Raw genomic sequence first — 23,063 nt, 5'->3', positions numbered from 1 at the left:
CCTCTCCAATAAAGAGCCCTCCTTGATTTTGAGTTTCAAGTTTCCTGCCCTCTTTTTATGTTTAATCCTTTGAAAAAAACTGTGACAATAGAAACACTGGCAAAAGTAGTAATTCAGTATGTAATCATGCAATGCAAAGGGATTTTACTGGAGTATTTATTAACTTTAGGTAACCTTTCTGTCAAAAACTTGTGTTTTAAGGTCAAAATCAGTTTTAAGTGAAATGATTTTTTTCATCCAAAGAAATGTATAGTTGAGAGGAAATTAGAATTTGCTCTCTATTAGTTTGTGTATTTAGCCATCCCTCCCTCATAAACCTCCTGAATGGAAACCTTTAAGGTGAGAGAGCCACTGAGACTTGAGACTTGAAGAATTCTTTCTAGTCCTGAAATTGCTTTGTGAGTAAACCAATTTGGAGTTTAAAATTTTTTTTTAAGATGCATGTACAGAAGTTATCAATTCCCCTATATCTCTTGGCTCTTTATTGTTTTGAATTGTTCTTTTGACTATTACAACCATCAGGTTTGTTGAGAAAGGAAACCTTGAAGTACAGTTGTTTATTCTGACAAGCAAACTGCGTGCCAATCACCAAAAGATGTACACTCCTCCTGAGAACAAGGCACTGAGTGATATCAACAAGGTATGTGTTTCCTGCACATGTATTGCATGACAAGACCAAACATTGGATGCAGAGGAAACTAGTTTTAATCCTGTAGCTCCCAGACGTGATTAACATGTAAGTTCTCCCTATAATATCCATACATTATCCAGGAGACTGGTAATGAGAATACTCAAACTTATTAAGTATAAGTTGTTATCCTGATCTAACATCAAATTCTTGTCACTAATTTACTAGGGAGTGTATTGCAACTAGACAAGAAAATTAACAATCAGATTTTGAGAGTTAAATGTTTAAGTGATTGTGAGTGAAATCAAGAGAGAGGGGATGGTTGTAGATGCAGCAAATTTTCACAAAATATAGATTTTAAGCATAAAAGTTTATGCTAATTTTTTATGATACAGAAACCGTTAGGTCGCTTCAGCAAAGTGACTTAAAACATAAAAGAGTAAGAAAGCAGCTGTTATGAAAATCATATCATGATATATTTCAATTGCCTTTACTCAGGCGTGGGAAGCACTTGAAAGAGCTGAACATGAAAGGGAACTGGCTCTGAGAGAAGAACTCATGAGGTATGCATTGTCAGAGCTGTAAATAATCACAGGATCTTTGAAATGGGCCTGCAAAGGATTGATGTATTCCTCTGACTTTTAATTACACATTCTAATATAAATGTACATGCTTGTGTATATAAGATCTTTTCGGCAGTCTTATTTTCTGTTTATTATGTGATGTTTTTTACTCTCACAATTTCAAATCCCTGTAGCTCTCTCTTAAATCTCATTTCCCTTCTTTTCATAGGCAAGAAAGACTAGAGATGCTTGCTGCTAAGTTTGACAGAAAGGTGAGCAATAACAAATCTTCCTCGAAATTTGTAATCTCAAATTTCCGCGTTTGAAAACCCTAGAGACGGGCAAGCTTAACACATTGACAAGATCGCTTATTATTTGTCTGATCACGTAATGAATTGCAGGCTGCCATGAGAGAGACATGGTTGAATGAGAACCAGCGTCTGGTGTCCCAAGACAATTTTGGAAATGACATAGCTGCTGTGGAAGCTGCTACAAAGAAACACGAGGCAATTGAAACTGATATCATGGTTAGTATGTTTGTTTGGTTAAAATTACATTCTTTATTTCGCCTATGCAATGACCATGCTCAAATCCTGTGTGTAGAGTTTGAGTACAAAGCTAAACATTTTGCAGAACATGATGATAAGAATGGAAACTTCTCAACGACAGAGCGCTTTTCTGTGCTCTGTCAAATTCGCCCGACTCTTTTGCAAGGACTAGACTAAAAGCTTGAATCGAGAATTTAGTTGTGATAAAATTTAGAAAAGCGCTCGTCATGATAAGAATTATCACAAATTACATTTCATACTCGATTCAAATTAAGTTCAATTGGACATGACAGTACTTTGTTTTATTTAGGCATATGAAGAACGTATCAAAGCCATCGTTCAAGTTGCAGATGAATTACACAGAGAAAACTACCATGAATCAGACAGAATCCAGGAGAGGTTTGTATTCCAACAATTTCTTTTCTTCTTCTCCTTTCACTGTAAGATTTAATTGAATGCAAACTTATTGCCTCTTTCTTTCCGTAGTTTATTCTTGATTCTAAGATCACATCTTTATCTTTTTCAGGAAAGACCTGATTTTAAGGCTTTGGGAGCAACTGCTGGAATTGCTGAAGCGTCGACGATCTCGGTTGGAGAAGTCCATGAAACTGCAACGCTGCTTCCAAGAAATGATAAACACAATTGATTGGATGGATGAGATCAAGGTAACTGAGTTTTATGCTGTAATGTCAATACCCACATATTAAGATCACTAATTCGTTGTGCTGTATAATCGCAGATGGGCCTTTTATCGGAAGATTATGGTAAACACTTGCTTGGCGTGGAAGATCTTTTACAAAAACACAGTCTGGTAGAAGCAGACATTGCAGCACAAGCTGACCGAGTGAAGTCTGTGAACGAACAAGCTGAAGTGTTCCTACACTTGGACAATGAAGAGGATGGTATGTAATATACAAAAATTGTTTGTGTCGATCACAAACAACATTATTTAGATGAGTAGGGAAAAAAATCGTCTGCGACTATTTGTAAAGTGTCAAGCGTTTGACCTGTTATTGCAAAACTGTTAGACCATGAGCTTCCCTCCCGTTCAGCGGATTCCGTCACGCGACAAAAAGAAAAAGGTAGTGAAATTGTTGTTAGCGCGCCACGCGGAACTATGGGAGTGAGGTGCACTCCCATAGTTCCGCGCGGCAAGTTCACATCCGTTTCTTATAGTGCACAGTGCTAGATGATGCAACATACAAGAGTTTGAAGTCATCGTAATTTGTTCTCTGCATTTTCTAAATACAGGTTTCAAACCAGACGAAAACCAGATCAGAGATCATCAAGCTGAACTAGAAGGTGCCTACAATGAGCTCCTGCAGCTTGCAGCAGCAAGGCGCGCCAGACTAGACGAGTCTCACAAGCTGCAGACCTTCTACCGGGATGCTGAAGAGGAAGAGATGTGGGTGTCAGAGAAGGCTCATTCCTTGCAGTCTACAGACTATGGACATGATCTGAACAGTGCCATGGTCCTGTTGAACAAACATGAGGTATGAGAATGTAAAAACCCCTGATTCGCTTATGTACTTTTTAATGTACATTTATCTTGCAGGAACAAGGGGGTGGAGGTTGTTTGACTTACTTTCAGGGGCGAATTTGGTTGTGGGGGCTAACGCAAGCAAAAAAATCTTCTTTGGGAGGTTTTTTATTTGCTTATCAATATGCTATAAAAAGTGACAATTTTAAGAGCCTTTAAATAGTGCTTATGTTAAGAAATTTCGATTGTTTTTCAGGCGGTTGAGCGTGAACTCGCGAAGCGTGACACTCATACACAGGCCGTGATGAAGAGTGGCCAGGATCTTCTGGATTCTGGACACTACTCCTCAGACACGATCCAGTCGCGCATGATCAGCATCCAGAACAAATGGACAAACTTGGAAGACGTGGCTGGCTATCGCAAGAAGAAGATCGAGGAAAATCAGAAGTTGCAACAGTTTATCTCTGATTATAATGATATCATGTCGTGGCTGGACATGATGGAAAGGATTGTCGCCAACGATGACCTTGGATATGATGAGGCAAGCAGCGACACATTGTTGAAGAAACACAAGGTGAGTCTTTATCTTAATTCTTAATGATTGTTCCAGGAGCACACTTTTGTCCTGGATTTGTTCCATGTGTTTTCCTGATTGTCGCCTGCGTTAATTCGAAGCCCTTTGTCAAAGTGCAGTACAGTTCAGATTTGTCATTTCGCGTTTTCAGCGAAATCCCAGGTCGTTTCAATTCCCTTTGCAGCGCATGATTGTACATGTTGTGTGGACAATATTTTTATGATTCTGGGCGATTTCAGGTCTTATTTTTCTTTTCGTCCGGTATTTTAAACCTTTCATGGTTGAATATGACTGTTAGAGTTAATACGAGTCACCTTTCATGAAAAAAAGGCAAACTAAAACATTGAAAGAAGAACTTAGACAGCAAAGATTGAATTTGAAGCTGGCTGTAGCAGATATTCTTAAGTGTCTCTGGAATCTCAAAGGAAACCTGAAAGATGCGACTCGCATAGATAATTTAAGGTACAGTTAGTGTGTCTGTTGCACTAGCAATTCATAACGTTTCCTACGTCTCATTCAGATCATCGAGGAAGACATCGAGAATTATGCTTCAGTGATCAAAGGCCTCCATGATGAGGTTGATGAACTTGGTGACGAGGACAAGACCTCCCGTGAAGTGGTCGACAGATGCAGAAAGTGAGTACTGAATTTCATGAGCACCTAGCAAAATGGGGTATCTTTTGTTACCTCTGTGATTTGGCAAAATGGTAAAATTTCTGATACATTTACTGCTGAGCACTGAAGAACACTTTTTTTACCATTGTCGGTCGAAGCGAAACGACTTCTTCTTCGACATGTTGAGAAATGTAACTTGTTGCGTAACTATCCTGAACTGGAACGTCACTAAACTGGTTCCTTTAGCGAACAGTTGCAGTAAGGCACAAGCATATGGATGAATGTTTTATGATTTCATACGCGAGGAAACTTGTTCTGCCGTGAAGAGAGGTGGAAGAATGTCAAGACTAATCTTTGAAGTTCTTGCATTTAATCTTAAACTTGTGTCGTTTGGATATTTTTGTAGGCCAGTCTTAATTATTTTTCCAGCTTTTAATGGTACACAATTTTTTACTTCCTTGCAGTGTGGACACTCGATACGAAAACTTACGGCTGCAAGCTGCTAACCGCAGACACAAACTCTTGGATGCTCTTTCTCTTCATCAACTCAACAGAGATGCTTACATCGTGGATAGCTGGATCAATGAGAAGGTTGGTTCTTGATAACGATACGTTTACTAGGATGAGAATCATTCACGTCATTGTTGAAGCTATGAGAACTAACAAATGCCTGACTTGTTTCATTTACGTCGAAGACTTTTGCTTTGTGTGAATAGGAAAAAAATAAACAAACACATTATCTGTGGCGATAAGGAGGGAATGAATTACATTTTGTAAACTTATTACCTTTATACACAGCATTTTAATTCTACTTTATTGGGCTGTTAGGAATTGCCCATGACATGTTAAATCTGGAATGTCGTATCCCCCTGTGCCACCTTAGTTAGTCCCTATCGCCTGAAAACTTAGCATTGGTTTCTGGATAATGTGCTTTCATCATAAACTTTAAACAACTGAACTTCGCCATGTACAGCTTAAGTGTCTTTTACCGTAATGAGTTTTTTCCCTTTTGTAGGAGGATAGGCTCGAAGCAGCTCTCACTGTCGAAAAGAGTATGGATCTTGAAGAATGCCAAATCATTGAACAACGATTTGACGGATTCCAGCAGGTTTGTTATCTATTTGTGTGTGACGATGAGTTGCCTTTAGCATCTTTCGAGTTTTCTTGAATGATTGGGTATGAAACGAATATGCATTTATTCCTTGCAGGAGTTGAATGCAAACGAGAAGCGTGTTGGAGTTGTGAACGATCTTGGAGGCCAACTTATTGAGAAAGGACACATCAATTCTGATGAAATCAAAGACACCATTGATGGTCTCAACACAAAGTAAGTCCTCTCTGATCTAAACTAAAACATGTTTGTTTATTAAAAGTAAATAGCAAAACTTCTCAAAGGGGCAAAATTTTACCGATGCTTCAAATTCGTGTTAAGTGAGAGACTTGCCACCATTCTCCCTCGTCTTTATGTCGTTAAGCAGCAGAATGAGACAGATATAAAGCCAGGTATTGTTTGGGGAAGAGAGACCAGATTTTTATAGAAGGGGTGAGGGGTGAGATTTGGAAAGGCTATTGGAATGATTTGTATACATGTATCACATGTGTTAAGGTATGGGAAGAAAGTGTTATGTTTTTAGAAGACTAGGAACGTGACAAATTGTTGAGGCGATGGTAACAGACTACTGATCAGGTATTCTACCTTTCCACTTACAGGTGGGCAAATCTTCGAAATGCGGCCGACATCAAGAAGGCAAAACTAGATAAAGCCCTCAGACTCCAACAATTTCATGCTGGTGTCCACGAAACCAAGGTAAGGTATCTGAATTTTGAAGTCGTTTCTGAAACAAAGAAAGAAACGGATAAAAGAATTCCGTAAGGATCCAAACTCGAACCAATTCTTACTTCTGTTTGAATCCTCTCCTACTCAGCTACAGTACACTTGCTGGCGAGCCAGACAATTACTAGGTTCACAGGTCACAAGCTTTTTGTAAACTGCTTGGAAAAGTAATATCAGTAGTGTGATTGGAACCACAGCCCTTTAGACCTTTGTATATTGAGCACATTCTAGTAAAATGTGGTGATGTTGTATTGTGTTCTTGAACTTCAAATTTATTTATATTTCAATCTATTTTTGTGTCTTTAGTTGTGGATTACCGAGAAATCCAGTCTCTTGCTCAGTGTAGAGGAAGTCACTAACATGAAGGATCTTGCTACAGTAATGATCTTGCAGCGACGGCTCAACAGCATCCAACGAGATCTGGGACCTTTAGAAGACAAGGTAAATTTCTGTCGGAGACTCGCCTTTTATTAGACATTGTCCTCACAATTTTTTCTTTTCGTAGGTCACAAAGTTGGAAAATGACTCTGAAGTTCTTTGCTCTGAGTACCAAGGGGTGAGTATCAAGAAAACAATATTTTCGAGTATTTCATTTCTGCCTTCCTACAATTAATGCATTCAGCTTTGTTTTTGTTTTTATTAACGATTTTTTGTTCATTTCGCCCCTTTTTTACATTTGAGTGATTCTTATCTTTTTTGGTTTCCATAGGAACCAGAAGAACCAATCATCAGGGATAAAATCAATGTCGTCAGCAGTGCGTGGGTTGATCTTAAGGACAACGTGAGTCGATATTTTTAAGGATAAACTTGTTAGAGGTGTGACGTTATGTTACAACGGAAAAGATACCACATAATACTGGTATGCTAAGAAAGAAAAGCACAAGGCTGGAAAGAGTAAAGAGCTGAAATGGTTCAGGTTGGGAAAGATTGCAAGGATTGCAATTTATAATCTTAAAAAAAAACTTTAAGTTTTTCACGATGCAGAAACCATGGGGTAGCTCGTTATGCTACTAGTGGAAACAGACTTGGAAACAAATTTATGTGAGCCGATTGGCATAACCTCTTGACTTACTTGCTGCATACATTGGTATTTTTCAACAGGTGAAGCAGCGAGATGATGCTTTGGCAGAATCAGGAGAATTGCAACGCTTTGTTATCGATCTTGACAATTTCCAAATATGGTAAGCATGGCGTATACTTCATGTAAACATCAAGATACTTCACAAGACTCGAAGGAAATACACCTGAAACTTGTATTTGTCAGTTAAAGAAATCGAGGAGGATTTTATGAGCTAAAGACCCTCTCATTGTCTCTCTCTTAGGTTGAACAACACTCAGAATGAAGTTGCTTCTGAGGAAATGCCTGTATCGTTGATTGATGCAGAGAAGATGTTGAAAGAACTTGAGGACCTTAAGGTGCTGCCGCTGTATTTGCTATGGAGAGTGCTGTTAACATTAAGACGTTTTGACATCTCTCATAGTGTTTCATTTAAAAAGAAATCCAGCCGACCTGTTGACCCAAGAGGAATTATTAGCATTTACCCATGAATGAAGTAATCTTCCGGTCAACCGTCATTTGAGCTCGTTATGAGTTACGATAACGCCAAAGGAAGTGTGTTGCGTGACTTTAAAGAGAGATTCAAAGATGCAAAGCAAAACCAAAACAATCTAGATACTCTTTTGATACTCAATTGAAAGCTGCTCTAACTATGAAACGTGCCGTGGAGTAATGTTTACTTCCTTGTCCTTCTAGGACGAGATTGACAGCCGAGAACCTGACTTCAAGCAGTTGATGTTGAGTGGTCCAAAGTGGATCCAGGACGAGTCAGACCTCCAACAGCAATCGCTGAAAGAACAACTTGACAACTTGGAGACTGGATGGAGTGATGTACATATCCTGTGGGATAACAGGAAGAAAATGCTCATTCAGGCCTTGAACCATCAGGTACTAGAAGAACTCGTAGCCGGGAGGACGCGAATGCACGCACGCACGCGCAGAATGACAATTAAGTAAACGCACGAACACATAGACTAACAATTGGATGAACCCACGCGCGTGCGTGCGCTTGCATGAAAGAACAAACGAACGAACTCGAAGACTTCTCAGGAAAGACACCATACTAATCGAATCGCACTTGTGTTGTCAAAGGTTTTTTGCTCCTCTCTTTGTTACAGGTACAAATAAGAAATTTGACATTTTTCGTCGACGTTTTTACTCATCCATATTCCTGTCTGTCTTTCTTGTTAGCTTTTTATCCGAGACTCCAAACAGTGTGAAGCCATTCTCGGCCAGCAAGAGTTGTTCCTGTCCAAGGAGGAAAGCGGAGTAAGTGTAGAAAGGAAGATTTTAGCCGTTAAACAAATCCTCGTACGAAACAATCCTCTGTTTAGCTGGAACATTTATCTGAACATGTGTTTTTGTGAAAAGTGTCAAGAAGGTCAAAAGCTAACTGGGGAAGGACATTTATTTAATTGAATCAATCCTCCTACAAAGAGAGCCTGAGGCCCACTGATAGTGTAAAACCATGGTTTGGGTTAGACCTCGTATTAATAACTAACCCTTTGTGTTTTTATAAATTACACAAATAAAAACCAATAAAACAATAAAATCCTTAGTTCTAAAGTCGAGCTATTAACTGGTGTAACCAGTGAGGAGTAGAAACGTTTCCGTGCTGTCGTGTAGGAGGTGTATCGGCTTTTTTGACTGTTGAACAATGTTGGTTGGGTCGTCGGAATGATTTTTGTTTGATTGGTTTTAATGATATGTGTGCACTCGGTTTTACAGGCTACTGTAGAGGCCGTAAAAGAGCTGATTAAGAAGCACGAAGAATTTGATAAACGAATGCAAACCAATGATGACAAGATCAACCAAATGATCCAGTTTGCTGATCGTCTCAATGATGAAAATCACTATGCATCTGACAAGATCACAGAAAAAGCACGCAGCATCGATGAAAGGCGAGAACAACTCTTTTTTATTATTATTATTTATTATTTTTATTTTTTATAATATGCTTTTCCTCCGTCCCCGCGTCCTCTCCCTACTTCCTTCCTCCCCTTCACTCCTCGTCCCTGGCTGACTTGCTTCCTCTTCTCTTACTCTCCTGCTGTCTCACCTTTTCCCTCTCTCCATTTTTGCCTGCCTTCCCCTGTTCTTCCATCCTCCTTCCTCTTAACCTTCACGGTCTTCATCCTTTTACTCCTCGTCCGTCCTAACATCGAGGTTTCCGTTGTCGCAGGAGGAACGCAAATCACGAAAAGATGGCGGCAGCATTGAAGAGGTTGAGAGATGCTTTGGAGCTTCAACAATTCATCCAAGACGCCGAAGATGTAAGTCTTTGTTATGAACTACACACGACACGATACAGAAATGAAGGTTGATAAATTTCAAGGATAATTGGCTGGCTAGGAAGCCTTTTTATATTGACAAATAGTCGAGGCGAAGGTAATGGGAATAGTAGAAGCTAAGCTTTTTAATGAGGTAACAGTTAAAAAAGCTTTCAATGTGAGTTTTTTTTTCTTTCAACTCCACAGATGTACGACTGGCTGAACGAGCGACTGTTGATCGCTTCGGAAGAGACCTACAGAGACCTGAGTAACATCCAGGGTAAAGTCATGAAACACAGGACCTTTGAAGCTGAAATCCAGGCCAACAAGGAACGCCTTGACAATATCTGTGAGGTGAGTCAGAAAGTATCCCCGAAAGCTAGTTTCCTGTCAGTATTCAACTTAGTGGTGATGCAGCTTCTGTGAATGGCCATGCAGTGTGTGTAACGATACCGAGAAAAATTTTTTTTCCAAAGTAATAAACAAAGAAGGGACGAGAATGGAGGAGGTCTGGGAATATGTTCACAGACTGTTTGGGCTAAATCGTGATACATTTCTTATTTTTCCCATGACAGTCTGGAAACAACATCGCGGAAGAGAAACCACAGAACAGACCAGAAATTGAAGAGCGCTTGGAAAAACTAAACGTCAAATGGCAAGAACTGTCAGATGCGTCCAAACAGAAGGGAACCAAGTTAGGTGATGCACAGAAACAGGAAGAATTCAACACTGGAGTTCAAAACATCCAACAGTGGTTCACAGAGATCGAACAAACTGTTGTCACCCACGAGAAGGCGACTGACCTGACCACAGCCACAAGGCTCTACCAAAAACACAAGGTTTGTGAAATGGAAACTTTCATGATCTGTTATCGGTAAATGTTAACTTCAATTCGTGGAAGGCGTCAAACTATTAATTCGTTACTGCTGAAAAACGCGAAAAAGGTAGCAATACGTACTGATGGAACGATATTGGTAAGTTATTAGAAGATATTAATAGAGTGCCAAAGACAGAACGCTTCACTTCAAACTCTGAACACTTGGAGTAAGACTTAGCGCTGATTATTTCAATTAACATGCGGGTCGAGGAGTTACTTCCTTGTTTGGGTGTAGAGGAACCTTCGGGATAAGAGATAAGAATGTCTACTCAGCTCTTAGACGTTTTTTTATTTAAAATTTCTAAATGCAACAAGAATGTTGATTTTTCTGGTTTTCTTAGATGATGGAAAAAGAAATCTTGGCCAGGCGACAGCGTATGCAAGAACTGAACTGCCAAGCTCAAGATCTTGTTGATGCTGGACACTTTGATCCGAATGCAGTGGAGGAAACTCGCATTGTTATGGAAGAAAGGTTTGTGGGAAGTTTTTTTTTAAGATGATGTTGTCGTTCTAAATTTGTTTTTTTGAGATAAATGGTTTGTTTGTTTGTTTGTTTGTTTGTCTCTGTCCGCTTGGTACGCGAGGAATCCTTTTGGCTCTGAAAGAAGTCGCTTTATACGGAAAGACTATTTAGTTTTAACTGTAGTTGCAATAACAGTACTATTTATCAATGTTTTAACTCCCAGTAGTAAATGACTTGTAACCTCTCCCTATGACAACCTCACATTATCCAGTAAACAGGTAATGAGAATACTGAAGCTTATCAGGTAAAAGTTGTTATCTCGATCTAACACCAAATTCTTGTAACTCATTTACAAAGAAATGTGTTGCGGCTAGAGGTGAGAATTAACAATCAGATCTTGGGAGTTAAAGGGTTATCACTAGAAATGTCATCATGGTCAAATGCATAATTATGTCGGATCAATATCAGTATCTGGGCTACTGCCCACCTACCCCTACCCTAACCCAACATTAACCCTAACTTGTCATCAATTGACTGTTGTTGGGTTAGGGGAGGGGTAGGTGGGCAGTTACCCAGATACTGTTATTGATCCAGTATGTCACAAGGGTGGAAAAAGTGACATATTTTGCTGAATCGTTCGCTATTGTTTTTTTTTTTCGCAGGGTCGACGCTATGGCTGCCCCGTTGTCCGAAAAGGGTGTAGAACTAGAGCGTACCCTCGGCTACTTCCAGTTCAACAGAGATGTGGATGATGAAGAGGTAAAGAGATTTTACACCTCTCTTGAATGATGTTTAGCTCAAGGAAACATTCTAGAATGATTGAGGAATTGTCCTAGTAAGATCTTCTGAGCCTCGTAATTTATAACGTCACAACTTTAGAATCACTGCACAAGGATTTTGCTTGCGTTCATAAACACTTTTTTGTCTGGTGGTGTTTTTTCGGTAAATTTAAAAGTTAAAGTTTAATGAATGAAGTCATCGATCAGTATTTTCATGTTGATTAATTTTCAATTTTACTCGTTTGTCTTAAGGCCTGGATCAAGGAAAAAGAGCCTCTACTTCAGTCTACCAACTACGGCAACAACCTGTTTGAAGTGCAGACATTGCAGAAAAAACTACAGGTATTACAGTCTTTAATGTATGATAGGGGAAATGGGCAATCAGAAACCAGATAGTTTACAAGAGATATTAGTTTTAAGAGAAATTTAGTGATTTCTCTTAGATTAAAGGGCGGTTAAAATTTCATTAGAAACGGAAGATTTGGAGAAATAACCAGTTTGAATAAAATAAATCGATTCGGACATCTTTTGCGTCCATTCTTGGACGAGATTACCTCAGCTTCATTTTTGACAGTTCCTATCAGTCAATTGTGTTGTAGGATCGTCCGGGTGAATTTGTTCTTGAAAAAATTTGAAAAAATAAACTGACTTTTCAACAACTTGAGAAGTCATATGAAAAATCTTTTTGGTCAGTCAGGTGTTCTTTTGGTCTGGTTCACGTAAACTGATCGGCTGTTTTTCCAACACTTGTAACTTAAACTGACTTGCTTAGCTCGTCATGGAGTTCTGTGCCTTGTGGTAAAGCATCGGGGCGCGGAGTCCGTAGTCTTGTCTTTCGATTGCCTGTAGATGCTTCGGACAATTTCTTTTCCCAACCTTCGTGACAGAGCGGACAACGTCTTTCTAAAGGGACTGACCAGGGTTTTATCTTGTTTAACAGACCTTGTGTGCCGAGATTGCTATTCATGAAGCTCACAAAGACGCCATTTGCAAACGAGGACAAGAACTCGTGGACAGCGAACACCCAGAGGCTGAGCAAGTGGCTGCTAGGACCCAGGACCTGCAAGAGAAATACGACAATCTTAAGAAATTGTCGGATGCGTACAAAGGTCAGCTGGACCTGTCACTACAGGCTAAACAGGTTTGTCTGGTTTCTGGCTCGCTCTATATGAAGATCTAAAGATATCGGTCAGACGCTTAAAAAAATAAGACTTTGTTTGTGTAATATCTCTGAGTTAACCCATTTGTCAAAATTATGTTTTACGTTGCATCGAACAGTTATGTCTCTTAATTACTGTTTGGATATATGTAATTTTAGATCCTCGAAGCACTTTTTCAAATGTCTCTAAGAAACTTTAAGCTTCCGGCGGTCATTCTGTGGTCTTCGACAGATAATGATAATATGTCCAGTGTTTTTATCCGTCCACGATAGTAGACATTGTCGAAGTCCTATAGTTTTTAAAAAAACGTTTTTTTTACACGAGAAGCTTTTATACTCGTTGTTTCTTATGAATCGTCGCAACGGATTTTCCATGACTAAGAAATATACCGCCGCACGAAGGAAAAATGAACGAATCTGTTGTTTTCTCTTACAGTATTACTACGATGCAGCAGAAGCTGAATCGTGGATGAGCGAACAAGAATTGAACATGATGGGTGACGAACGTGGAAAAGACGAAGCAAGCGCCAATGCCATGCTCAAGAAACACGAGACTTTGGAGGCAGCCATTGCTGATTATTCCGAGACAGTCAATGAATTAGGTGACACAGCTAATGCTCTTGTAGAGAGCGAGCATCCAGAGAGGTAATGAAAACACTTTACTTTTTGTCGAATTTACGATCTTTTTGTTCGTTGTGACTCAAGCTGACGTTTCTAGCGTTAGCCCTAAATTAGCAATAAATTCGCTGATATTCTAAATACACTACATTTAGTGTTAACACTAAATTACCTGTAACCTAACGCATAGTTGGGTATGTTAAGTTGACTCTCTGGTATCTATTGAGTTACCAAAAGGGAGTGCTATTCAAGTCCAGTTCCAAAGATTTAGTAAGCGGTAGAATACACAAATGAGTGGACCAATAAGTCAACTTGTGAATAAAGTGATGAACCAAAGAATTTTTCTAGTTTGTCATCAGAAGATCAGCGAAAGAACGAACACAAAATGGCACGAAAAAGTGGAAGGAGGGATGATTCACAAAAACATCATTTCAAATTATTAAAAATGCTCACCGTAGTTTTATTGGAGGACTTGTAGTACGTTACTGTTTTGTTTATGATTGCTGTTCGTAATGTCCACTAAATCGCCTCTTTGATAATGTTCATCATAGTGAGGCAGTCAAGAAACGTCAAGGTCAGATCGAAAAATTGTACGAAGGATTGAAGGACCTAGCAGAGGAACGCCGAGGGAAACTGGACGAGACTCTTAAACTTTATCAGCTGCAGGGAGAAATTGATGATCTGGAACACTGGATCGCTCAGAAGGAAGTGGTAGCTGGATCGCAGGACATTGGACAAGACCTTGCCCAAGTAGAGGTACAATTCGTTGTTTCATTCCTTCACATGTTCTGTTTGTTTCCATATTTTTATAGGAAGTTTGCGTTTTATGACACAATAGTAAGGGTTTCTTTTAGTTAAAGGCCTATCGAAGAAACCCGTGCTTAGAATTTTGGAACTTTCAAACTCCAAGTAGTCCGAAGTAATTTTCAGATTTGGTGAAAGGGGCAATAATAAATATGTGGAATTATTATCGGTTTGAGACAGTAAATACATAATCAGCTCCATGCCATTTGGAATCTCATCTATTTTGAACAAAGTCTTTGGAATATAATCTTCAGTAGTTTTTTTTTTAGATACAACGCCTCAAATGTTATCTTCTGTTTTTGCTTGTGTCACTTAATTTTTCAGATATCTTTTTGTCCTTATTCATAGAATCAGCTCCAAGCTCATAGCTTTATTTTGTAGCTTTTGTCGTGAAAATTCTCGTAGGTAATTCTCTTTGTTCATTTGTTATCTCTCAACAGTTGCTAATCGAGAAATTCCGCGAGTTCGCGCGTGATACTACGAACACTGGCACTGAGCGCGTGGCTGCCACGAATGCTGTCTGTGATCAGCTGATTGGAACAGGTCACACTGACGCTGCTACGATAGCGGAATGGAAAGATCAGATCAACGAGTCATGGGCCGATCTTTTAGAACTCATTGAAACGAGGACAAAGGTCAGTAAATATTGTCTGTTGGAGTGCTTCTCGAGTAAATTTTAAATTCACAGGGAGCCCATGAGAGCCTGAAAAGAAACCACGTTAGACCGTGGTGCGGGAAACCTCTAGTGACTAATAAGTTGGGATTAGGCTTTTGCGTTTGCTCTTTTAAGAAGTTTTTCTTATTCTTTACCGAAGCAGAACCAATGAAATCCAGTATTACTTTTAAACCGCAGATGGAAATTTCTCAACTGTAGTTTTTGAAGCAACAACTGTTGCGTTGCTTATCTAACAATATTGCTTCGGTTGCTAAATTTTCTCAGATGTTAGAAGCTGCCCGTGAACTGCACAAATTCTTCTACGAGGCCAAAGAAGTATTAGCCATGATCCAAGAGAAAGAAAACCTTCTCACAGACGACCTTGGTCGGGATTTGAACAGCTTACATCAACTGCAAGTTGTGCACCAAGGATTCGAAGCAGATTTGGCGCCACTCGGCAATCAGGTATGCCTCTCCTGCTATCTTGCTGGAATAGCGTTTACCATTTGCATGAAAACGCCGTTTTAGGGTTTGAAAGCCAAGAGAGAGTGCCTTTAAAGACCCAGTTTTGACTAGTATGCATCAAGCGCGGCGTTGACCATCGGCGGCCATCAATTCGATGTTGATTACTCCACAAGCTTCTAGAAAACAATACAAACCTCGCTCTCGTGAAAACCATAACAAAAACAGAGGCGCGCAATGCGTAGTGGCCAGTACTGGCTCCGTTCAGACTACATTATTTACATACTCGTACCACAATTGCTGTGAAATTTCAGTGTTGCAGTTGTATTCATTTTTTCCGGCGCATAGTCAGCTCATTCCCGCTATTTCGTGAACGAATTCCAATTATTGTTTTCATTACCAGGTCGTCGCGGTCCAGGAGGAAGCCAGTCGTCTCCAGGGCTCTTATGCCGGCGACAAAGCTAGAGAAATCCAAGACAAAGAGGACGAAGTGTTAGACGCATGGAAGCGTCTTAACTGGCGTGTAAAACAACGTACCGAGCGCCTTCATGACGCTGATGACTTGTACCGATTCTTACTGGCTGTTCAAGACCAGATGCTGTGGATGAACGACATGCTGAAGCAAATTTTAACCTATGAGAAAGCGAAGTGAGTATTCCCACCCTAATATAGTCATTTCATACGAGGAAACAGTAATTCACAATACTTTCATAAGAATCGCCTATATATACAATGCAATTAAATTTATCGTTTGGAGATGGGCTAAATACCTACAAATGAAGATGGAGAAGAGAGGAAGAGAGATTGCAAAAGATGGAGAGGACTGCGAATAACTAGCTCGAAAAATGTCGCGCAACTTTCAAGACGAATAAACTATGGCATATCCCTCAAAACAGAAAGAATAATTGTAAATTATGCTAGAAAAACACCACAGAGGAGTCAGATGACTAACCCTTTAACTCCCAACATCTCATTAATAATTCTCTTTACTGTCTGACATACAATTCGTATGATATCAATTTGGAGAATTTGATATTGGATCAACTAGTAATCCACTAACTGATATTTTACTCTACTCTCATCACTTCTATGCTTGATATTGTATTGATATTGCAAGGAGAAATTCTCTCTTGGTCACTCATGGGAGTTTAAGGCTTAACCGCGAAGTGTAGCAATGGAGAAGAATGGCACTGTAAGAGCTCTGTTGACCTAAAACCTTCCGGAAACGAAAATAATTATGGTATGTCTTTCTTTATGTTACTTTAGGGATGTTCCTGGAGTCGAGGTCTTGATGGAACAACATCAAACCAGGAAAGTTGAAATTGATGCACGCGAAGACAGTTTCCAGAATGTTGTGAAGATGGGAAAAGACTTGATCGCCCGAAACCATTACGCTACTCCTGAGGTAAAATAATGATGTCTTCTTTTCAGCTTTCACTCCCATCCTTTCACACATTAGGCGAAAGTCAGAAGAGAGTGCAAAATGGTTAAAGTTAGTGATAAAACCCGAATAACGACCGAATACAGCGAATAGTGGCGAATGGTGACGAATAGTAAAAATTAATTAATTAATAATAAAATAAAAATAGAACTAGTAAAGTGTCTTATATGTCGTTATACGGGTTTTATCACTAGCCTAATAGTTAAGCAGGATCATGTTTGCCACAGGTTAGGAAAAGAAAAGGAACAAGAAATTTCTTTAAGTTAGGGAGTCTGGCGAAAGTCAGGGAAAATGAACATTTTTGATAGAGGCTATGGAAAAGTAAAATTTCAAGCAAATATGAAGTGATTCTTCTTGTCCTGGCCCTCTACATGGTGACGCTTTCCTTTTTGTGATGTTAATGTTAGTCATGTTCATAGTTTAGTACATTTGACAGATTCCTGACCGGCATTATTGTAATTGAGGCTTCCTTTGTGTGGCGCGTTACCAAAATAAAGTTACATATATGTTTGAAATAACAAACATGAAAAAAATTTTAAATTTCTCCGCTATTCAGATTAATGAGAAGCTGGATATGTTGAACCGACACAAAGATGAATTGTCACTCGAGTGGGACAAGAGATGGGAACATCTTCAATTAGGTAACGGCGCCTTCCACTTCCATCTTTTCTCCTTTTTCCCATTTACTCTTTTGTGTCACTTGGCATAGCTTTCATAAATGTAGCTTATGATAGAAGACAAACATAGAAAATGATAGAAGACAAACATACAAACAAACAAGCAGAGAAACAAAGTTATTTCCGTAAAGCCATGGCCCTAACAGGTTGTTCATTTATGGTTGACAGTCCACGAAGTCATGCAGTTTGCACGTGATGCTCACATGGCGGAAGGATGGATGATCGCTCAGGAACCATACCTGAAAAACGAGAACCTTGGGGTAGGTATTCTCTCTCCGACCGTAAGTTTACGGAAATAACCGAGTTAGTTACGAAAGTTATTTTACATTTCCGAACACTTTTTGTAACTCATGGTTTTCCTTTATATTTGTTTTTAGAGCGATCTCAACGAAGTCGAACAGCTGCTGGAGAAACACAGCAACTTCGAGAAACTCGTCAATACTCAAGAAGAAAGATTCCAGGCTCTTGAGCGCCTAACGACGGTAGGTTTTTAGACTATGATACGCTTACAGCATCATCTCATATCTTAATTGCGCTTCAAGGAGACTTCCTGTGTGTTTTCTATGACCAGGGATTTTAATACCTTTTCCCACAAGCGGCTTGGATTACAAAATTCTCATTTCTTTAACGGGGAAGAATTTTTTTTCCTGTAGTTTCTTGGAACGTAGCAACTAAATGCAATATGTTCCATTATCTTTTATCAGTACGAGCTCCGTGAAGGGAAGCGTCGCAAAATGGAACAAGAACGCCGTGAACGAGAAGAACGAGAAAGAAAAGAGAGAGAAGAAAAAGAACGGCAGGAACAACTGGAGAGAATCCGCAGACAGGAGGAAGAAGAGCTCCGACGACGAGAAGAAGAAGAAGCACGCAGAAGAAGTGAGCAAAGGGAAGCTGAACAGAGAGCGAGGGAGGAGGCTGTCGTTGTCGCAGAAGCTGAAGGGGTAAGTTAGAAGAGGCAATCTCCCTTCCGCGCAGTGTCTTGAAAAGGGGTCGCTATATTGATTATAGATTATGACGAAAAAGGATTGTAAATCGGAACGGTAAAGGTAAACGGTCGGCGAGATGAGCGAGCCAGGCGCGAACCGCTTTTCCTCTACAACCCTTCAATTCACGCTTGGGTTAACCTCCAGCCCGCTTACCTTAATGTGCGCCCTTCCTGTTTAATCCCGCACCCCAAAGTGTGAGTCTGTTTGCTGTCTATTATCGCCGTGACGTAACCCTTCCTTTAGTATTTCAAAGCATATGGTTTAACACGAATTCGAAAAGGGATTCTTTTCCCCCTCTTGGGAAGGGGGGGGGGGAGGAGAGGGTAGTTCGTGGTATAGTCACACTATATTCAAATGGAGAATGCAATGATAAGTAAATAACTATCATAGTGATGTCTCCTTCGACAGGACACCTTACTCACTTAGTTCCTCTCTCCAACCCGGATTGTAAACGAGTTCTTGCTAACTATTAGCGAAACTTGACAAATGCTAGAGGGGAGGGGAGGGGAGGGAAGGGGGGGGAATTGGCGATGGAATGCTGTTCCCTACGGTGGAATTAGCGAATAGCGATACATAATCACTGCATGCTGTGGAGTTCAGGAAAAGTAGCAACAGTTTGGGTTTCTCAATTCGCCTACTGACTTAGCTGCCTCAACTACCAACGTTATGAGAAACATATGTACCTTTAAAAATTATGTATAAAATTTATCCTTATCTTGATCTGTCAAGGTCGAAGGCGCACCAGATGAAAAAGAAACAGACGAGAGCGTTACAGACGGTAAAATGGAAGGCTATCTGTATCGTAAGCCAACAATGGATGCTCCCAACAGAAAGGCACCGATCAGGTAAGTATACCCGAAGAGTTTCCAATAATTCCCGATAGTTTCTGGCGGTAAACGATGTGAAATTGATTGAAGCATTCTCTAGTATGGTTTGACTGCACGAGGTGTAGGATCCAGTTTCCCACTGCTATGTTCAAAGAATGAATAAAAAGAACAACAGCTTTATGAAACCTCCATTCGGAAAAATTGGTATCAAACTTAATTATTTTCTCTTTGAAAACTAATTTAAGAAATTCATCAGTCGTTAATTTTTTTTTTCTGTTCTGATTTTTTTCCGCTAGGCAATGGAAGCAATTCTATGTTGTTTTACAAGACATGTCTCTTCATTTCTACAAAGATCAGAAAACAGCACGCGTGGTAAGAACTTACATTAGATCGATTATGGGAAATATATAAGATTTTGCGCTCGGGCGTCGAATCAGTAAATAGTTATCTTCGTTTTGTCAGAAAATAAATCCTGCTGTAACCAGTTCTCTCAACTTTTTGCGGTACTTGTAAACATCAGAAGATAACTCACTTAAGAAACCATATGTCTTTATTCACTTATCTTTTAATTTAGATATTGCAATCAATTTATGTATTAACTTTTATGTCTGTGTAAGCGGGTAGGTAACCCAAAGCGAATCTTGTGTTCTCATTGGCTGCTCGATCGAGGACCATAGTGTCAATTCAGGAACATTCGCTTTGATTCCGCAAAGACAAACCTGTTTTGTTCAGTCTTTTGTCAATAAAACGTGTCTTTTATTGTATCTGTTTGTATCCTCAATAGATTGCTAGTGGTTGGTCTCAATTTTTTTTTTTTGGTTTGGCGTTTTTATGTTCGTTGACATCTTTGTCCCAATTGTCTCAATGGACAGAGACGTGCAGACAGTTTGACCTTTCCCTTAGTAAATAATGCATACATATTAACCTGTTTATACAATAACACTTCGTATTTGCTTTACTTGTTAGGATCACGAGGCAGCCCATTCTTTGACTACAGAGGAAGGTTTTGTGGAAAAAGCCGTTGATTACACCAAGAGAAAGAACGTGTTCAGATTCAGGTACCTTTTTCTGCATCTTCTATCAGTCGCACTCAGGAAAAAAGTAAAACGCTTTTTTTTGTTTTCAACAGCGGTGCCTCTTAAAAGGAAGCACACGATGTCTTATTCGCAAATGTGTCGCTATTTTAGACGTTGATTGTTACCCCATGTTTGACTCGCTTCTTCCTTTTATTTCACAGATCCAGTGCTGGTCAAGAATTCCTTTTCCAAGCTAAAGATGAGGTGAGCAATGAAAGAAATGTCTCTTAGTCTTTTCAAAATCGGTGAAAAGTAAAGTAACTTATCAAGTAATCGCAACTTTGTTAGCTCAAGTTTAAAGCGGTATCGTCTGATATTTGGCACATGCACCAATTGTGAACTGCTTGGTAGTTTTCTCTATTATATATATATATATATATTTTTTTTTTTCGTTTGATCGCCATCAAACTTTGTCAGAAAGAGTGACATTTTCCATGTTCTTCTATTTTCGTCCGAGCCTCGAAAATTTTTGCCTAACCTTTACAACCCAAACATCAGTACGCGTATTCTCCAAACTGTTCCGTCTACATTTCTTATGGTTCTGACAAGGAGAGTAACTTAGGCAATCGAGAGCTAGTTAAAGAGGTGTCCTTAAGCTTTATTCTCATGACATTTCCGTATCATTCAGGGGTGATACAATGGGTAGAAATTAGACGCTAGTCACCCTTTATGCTGATTGTTTTAGCTCTCTTTCTGCTCTTTAACCGTTGACATAAATTTTCTCTCCTTACCCTGCCCGTCTCAGGAGGACATGAAACTGTGGATTAAACACATTCAGGAGAATATCAGCGGAGAGGCTGCCGGGAAAGATGCATCACCTGGCAAGAAAACTGACAAGGGCAAAGGTGGAAGTGGCATTTTTGGCAAACGAAGAAGCAAAAACTTAGATAAGGAGAAAGAGGAGAAGAAATAAAAGAAGATGAAACGAAAAGTTATGAATATCTGTCAAACAGTTAATCGCTTTGTTTAGGAATTTCATTTTGTAATGGAGCGTTTTCAGACGAATTATTCTTTGGCTTTCTTGAAGGAATGTTGTTTAAACTGGATAGACCTGTTTGTAAAGTTTATTGTGTGTAAGTGTTTTCTTGCTAAGCAAAAACGAATTCTAGTGTGAACTGAGACGGTTTTAGTTTTCAAAAGGATTTTGTGCCTCTTAGTTAGAACAAAAACCGAAAGAAGCTTTTTACGCGAACTTCGCTAGATTGCGTCAGAGGTAAAGATGGACGTTTAGACCTTTGTCTTACAAGGGAGGTGATTAAAATCAGACGAGCGACACAGAAGAATTGTGAATCACGAGAATGGAAAGGTTATATTGTTGTAAGTTTAATAGTCAGCATTCATTAGTTCAACATACATATTTTTAGGTGTGCTTTATTTTGAACAAATACCTTTGGAAGGGAGAGGAAAAACTTTTAAGTGGTATATAGATATTTTCTTTTTTTTTTTTCTTCTTTTTTTTTTCTCTTAATTGTAATTAACTTACATTTTGTTAAGTCATCAAATACGAGTTTAAGGAATGGGTTTAGTTGAAAAACTTCAAACTTTGATGCTTAATTTCTCTGTTACATTTTCTTGTTGAGATACGTTTTGCTAAAATGGTGAATGTAGATGAAAACGTTACACTGGTTCAAGGAAGGAATTATCCGCGAAAATATAATCTTGATAACATTGCCGGTGATCAGATAATAAGTGTGAACATCCTACTTTTTTTTCTCTTGATTCACCTTGAATTGTGTAGTACAATATTGCGAACAGCGCTAAGCTGGTCAATAAAGTTAAATAATGCTAACTGATGTCTTATGCTGTTAAAGCACACTGATCTCGGGATAGTGTCTGGTCGGCCTGAGAAAGGTGTCCGTTTCGTGGGGCGAGCTATAGGAAATAAATTGGGGGAAAAACCTCCTTGTCTCCCCTCTACATTTTTATTCGTCGCCTCTAACCAAGATCCTTATACAAGATAGATACAACTTTTTGGATGGTTTAGCTTATATTTCGGGCGGGCGTTAGCTCATTGCACGTATTTTTCCGAGCTCCGTATTATGCCATTTTCTAGTACTTTGGCTTCTAGTTTTCGAAAAACTCCCTACGACCTTGAGTGAGAACCGCAAAAGCAGCGGGCAAAAGAGGAACACAAAACAAACGAAATCATTAGATTTGCTCAAAAGTTAGTTGCTCAAATAGGCAAGCCTTGAAACCGGGAAGAAAATCAAAGTTTCGATGGCACACTGGGGCCACTCCGCTTTGCGATCATATTTTTGCCCAGTTCTGTATTAGGAAATGACTTCTATTTGTCTTATGATGAACTCGGCTCAACGCCGTAAAAGTTTGTAGCAGCTGCAAGTTCATGTTCTAGGCGACTACGATTTCGAAGGGAATCAGTAACTTTGTTGTACTGTTATGCATATGAAAACTTTCGTAAGTAAGCTGAGTTCAGTCCACCAACAGAGTTTACAGCTTACTTGTACTAGCTCTTTCAGCCAGATTACAATGGCTCGGGAAGCAAACAACGAAACTGTATTGCTTTTAGCCACTCTTTTCAGACCCGACGGAGGCATGGGTAACATTTCATAATTATGAAATTAGAAGATCCTTGCAGCTAAGAACACTACTGAAACTAGTAGTTGTAAGTAGGACCTGAAAAAAATTTTTTCAGGCCCGTACGGGATTTGA

General features: G+C 39.4%; 1 protein-coding gene across 2 annotated transcripts in view; it reads left to right on the top strand.

Moving 5' to 3' along the window:
• The window catches only part of LOC131787433 (spectrin beta chain, non-erythrocytic 1), a 33,575-nt gene extending 11,393 nt beyond the window's left edge, over positions 1–22,182 (top strand). For both annotated transcript variants that reach the window (XM_059104542.2, XM_066159923.1), the window contains exons 11-54: positions 523–640; positions 1,127–1,191; positions 1,421–1,463; positions 1,593–1,718; positions 2,050–2,138; positions 2,266–2,404; positions 2,479–2,641; positions 2,991–3,232; positions 3,476–3,793; positions 4,314–4,429; positions 4,873–4,999; positions 5,424–5,516; positions 5,617–5,735; positions 6,119–6,215; positions 6,549–6,683; positions 6,748–6,798; positions 6,952–7,023; positions 7,344–7,423; positions 7,565–7,658; positions 7,996–8,187; positions 8,491–8,568; positions 9,028–9,200; positions 9,482–9,572; positions 9,777–9,923; positions 10,145–10,408; positions 10,788–10,918; positions 11,572–11,668; positions 11,941–12,030; positions 12,629–12,829; positions 13,284–13,492; positions 14,017–14,221; positions 14,710–14,904; positions 15,210–15,389; positions 15,790–16,034; positions 16,653–16,791; positions 17,384–17,468; positions 17,673–17,764; positions 17,882–17,986; positions 18,209–18,445; positions 19,220–19,335; positions 19,614–19,689; positions 20,284–20,375; positions 20,555–20,597; positions 21,139–22,182. In XM_059104542.2, coding sequence (XP_058960525.2) covers positions 523–640; positions 1,127–1,191; positions 1,421–1,463; positions 1,593–1,718; positions 2,050–2,138; positions 2,266–2,404; positions 2,479–2,641; positions 2,991–3,232; positions 3,476–3,793; positions 4,314–4,429; positions 4,873–4,999; positions 5,424–5,516; positions 5,617–5,735; positions 6,119–6,215; positions 6,549–6,683; positions 6,748–6,798; positions 6,952–7,023; positions 7,344–7,423; positions 7,565–7,658; positions 7,996–8,187; positions 8,491–8,568; positions 9,028–9,200; positions 9,482–9,572; positions 9,777–9,923; positions 10,145–10,408; positions 10,788–10,918; positions 11,572–11,668; positions 11,941–12,030; positions 12,629–12,829; positions 13,284–13,492; positions 14,017–14,221; positions 14,710–14,904; positions 15,210–15,389; positions 15,790–16,034; positions 16,653–16,791; positions 17,384–17,468; positions 17,673–17,764; positions 17,882–17,986; positions 18,209–18,445; positions 19,220–19,335; positions 19,614–19,689; positions 20,284–20,375; positions 20,555–20,597; positions 21,139–21,306 — 5,938 coding nt within the window. In that variant the 3' untranslated portion in view covers positions 21,307–22,182. The remainder of the gene's footprint in view (positions 1–522; positions 641–1,126; positions 1,192–1,420; positions 1,464–1,592; positions 1,719–2,049; positions 2,139–2,265; positions 2,405–2,478; positions 2,642–2,990; positions 3,233–3,475; positions 3,794–4,313; positions 4,430–4,872; positions 5,000–5,423; positions 5,517–5,616; positions 5,736–6,118; positions 6,216–6,548; positions 6,684–6,747; positions 6,799–6,951; positions 7,024–7,343; positions 7,424–7,564; positions 7,659–7,995; positions 8,188–8,490; positions 8,569–9,027; positions 9,201–9,481; positions 9,573–9,776; positions 9,924–10,144; positions 10,409–10,787; positions 10,919–11,571; positions 11,669–11,940; positions 12,031–12,628; positions 12,830–13,283; positions 13,493–14,016; positions 14,222–14,709; positions 14,905–15,209; positions 15,390–15,789; positions 16,035–16,652; positions 16,792–17,383; positions 17,469–17,672; positions 17,765–17,881; positions 17,987–18,208; positions 18,446–19,219; positions 19,336–19,613; positions 19,690–20,283; positions 20,376–20,554; positions 20,598–21,138) is intronic.
• Positions 22,183–23,063: the final 881 nt, after the last annotated feature.

Source organism: Pocillopora verrucosa, chromosome 13 (genome assembly GCF_036669915.1).
Source record: "Pocillopora verrucosa isolate sample1 chromosome 13, ASM3666991v2, whole genome shotgun sequence".
NCBI classification, from domain to species: domain Eukaryota; kingdom Metazoa; phylum Cnidaria; class Anthozoa; order Scleractinia; family Pocilloporidae; genus Pocillopora; species Pocillopora verrucosa.
Note: the sequence above shows the minus strand (reverse complement) of the source record. Positions and strands in the feature narration are given on the sequence as shown.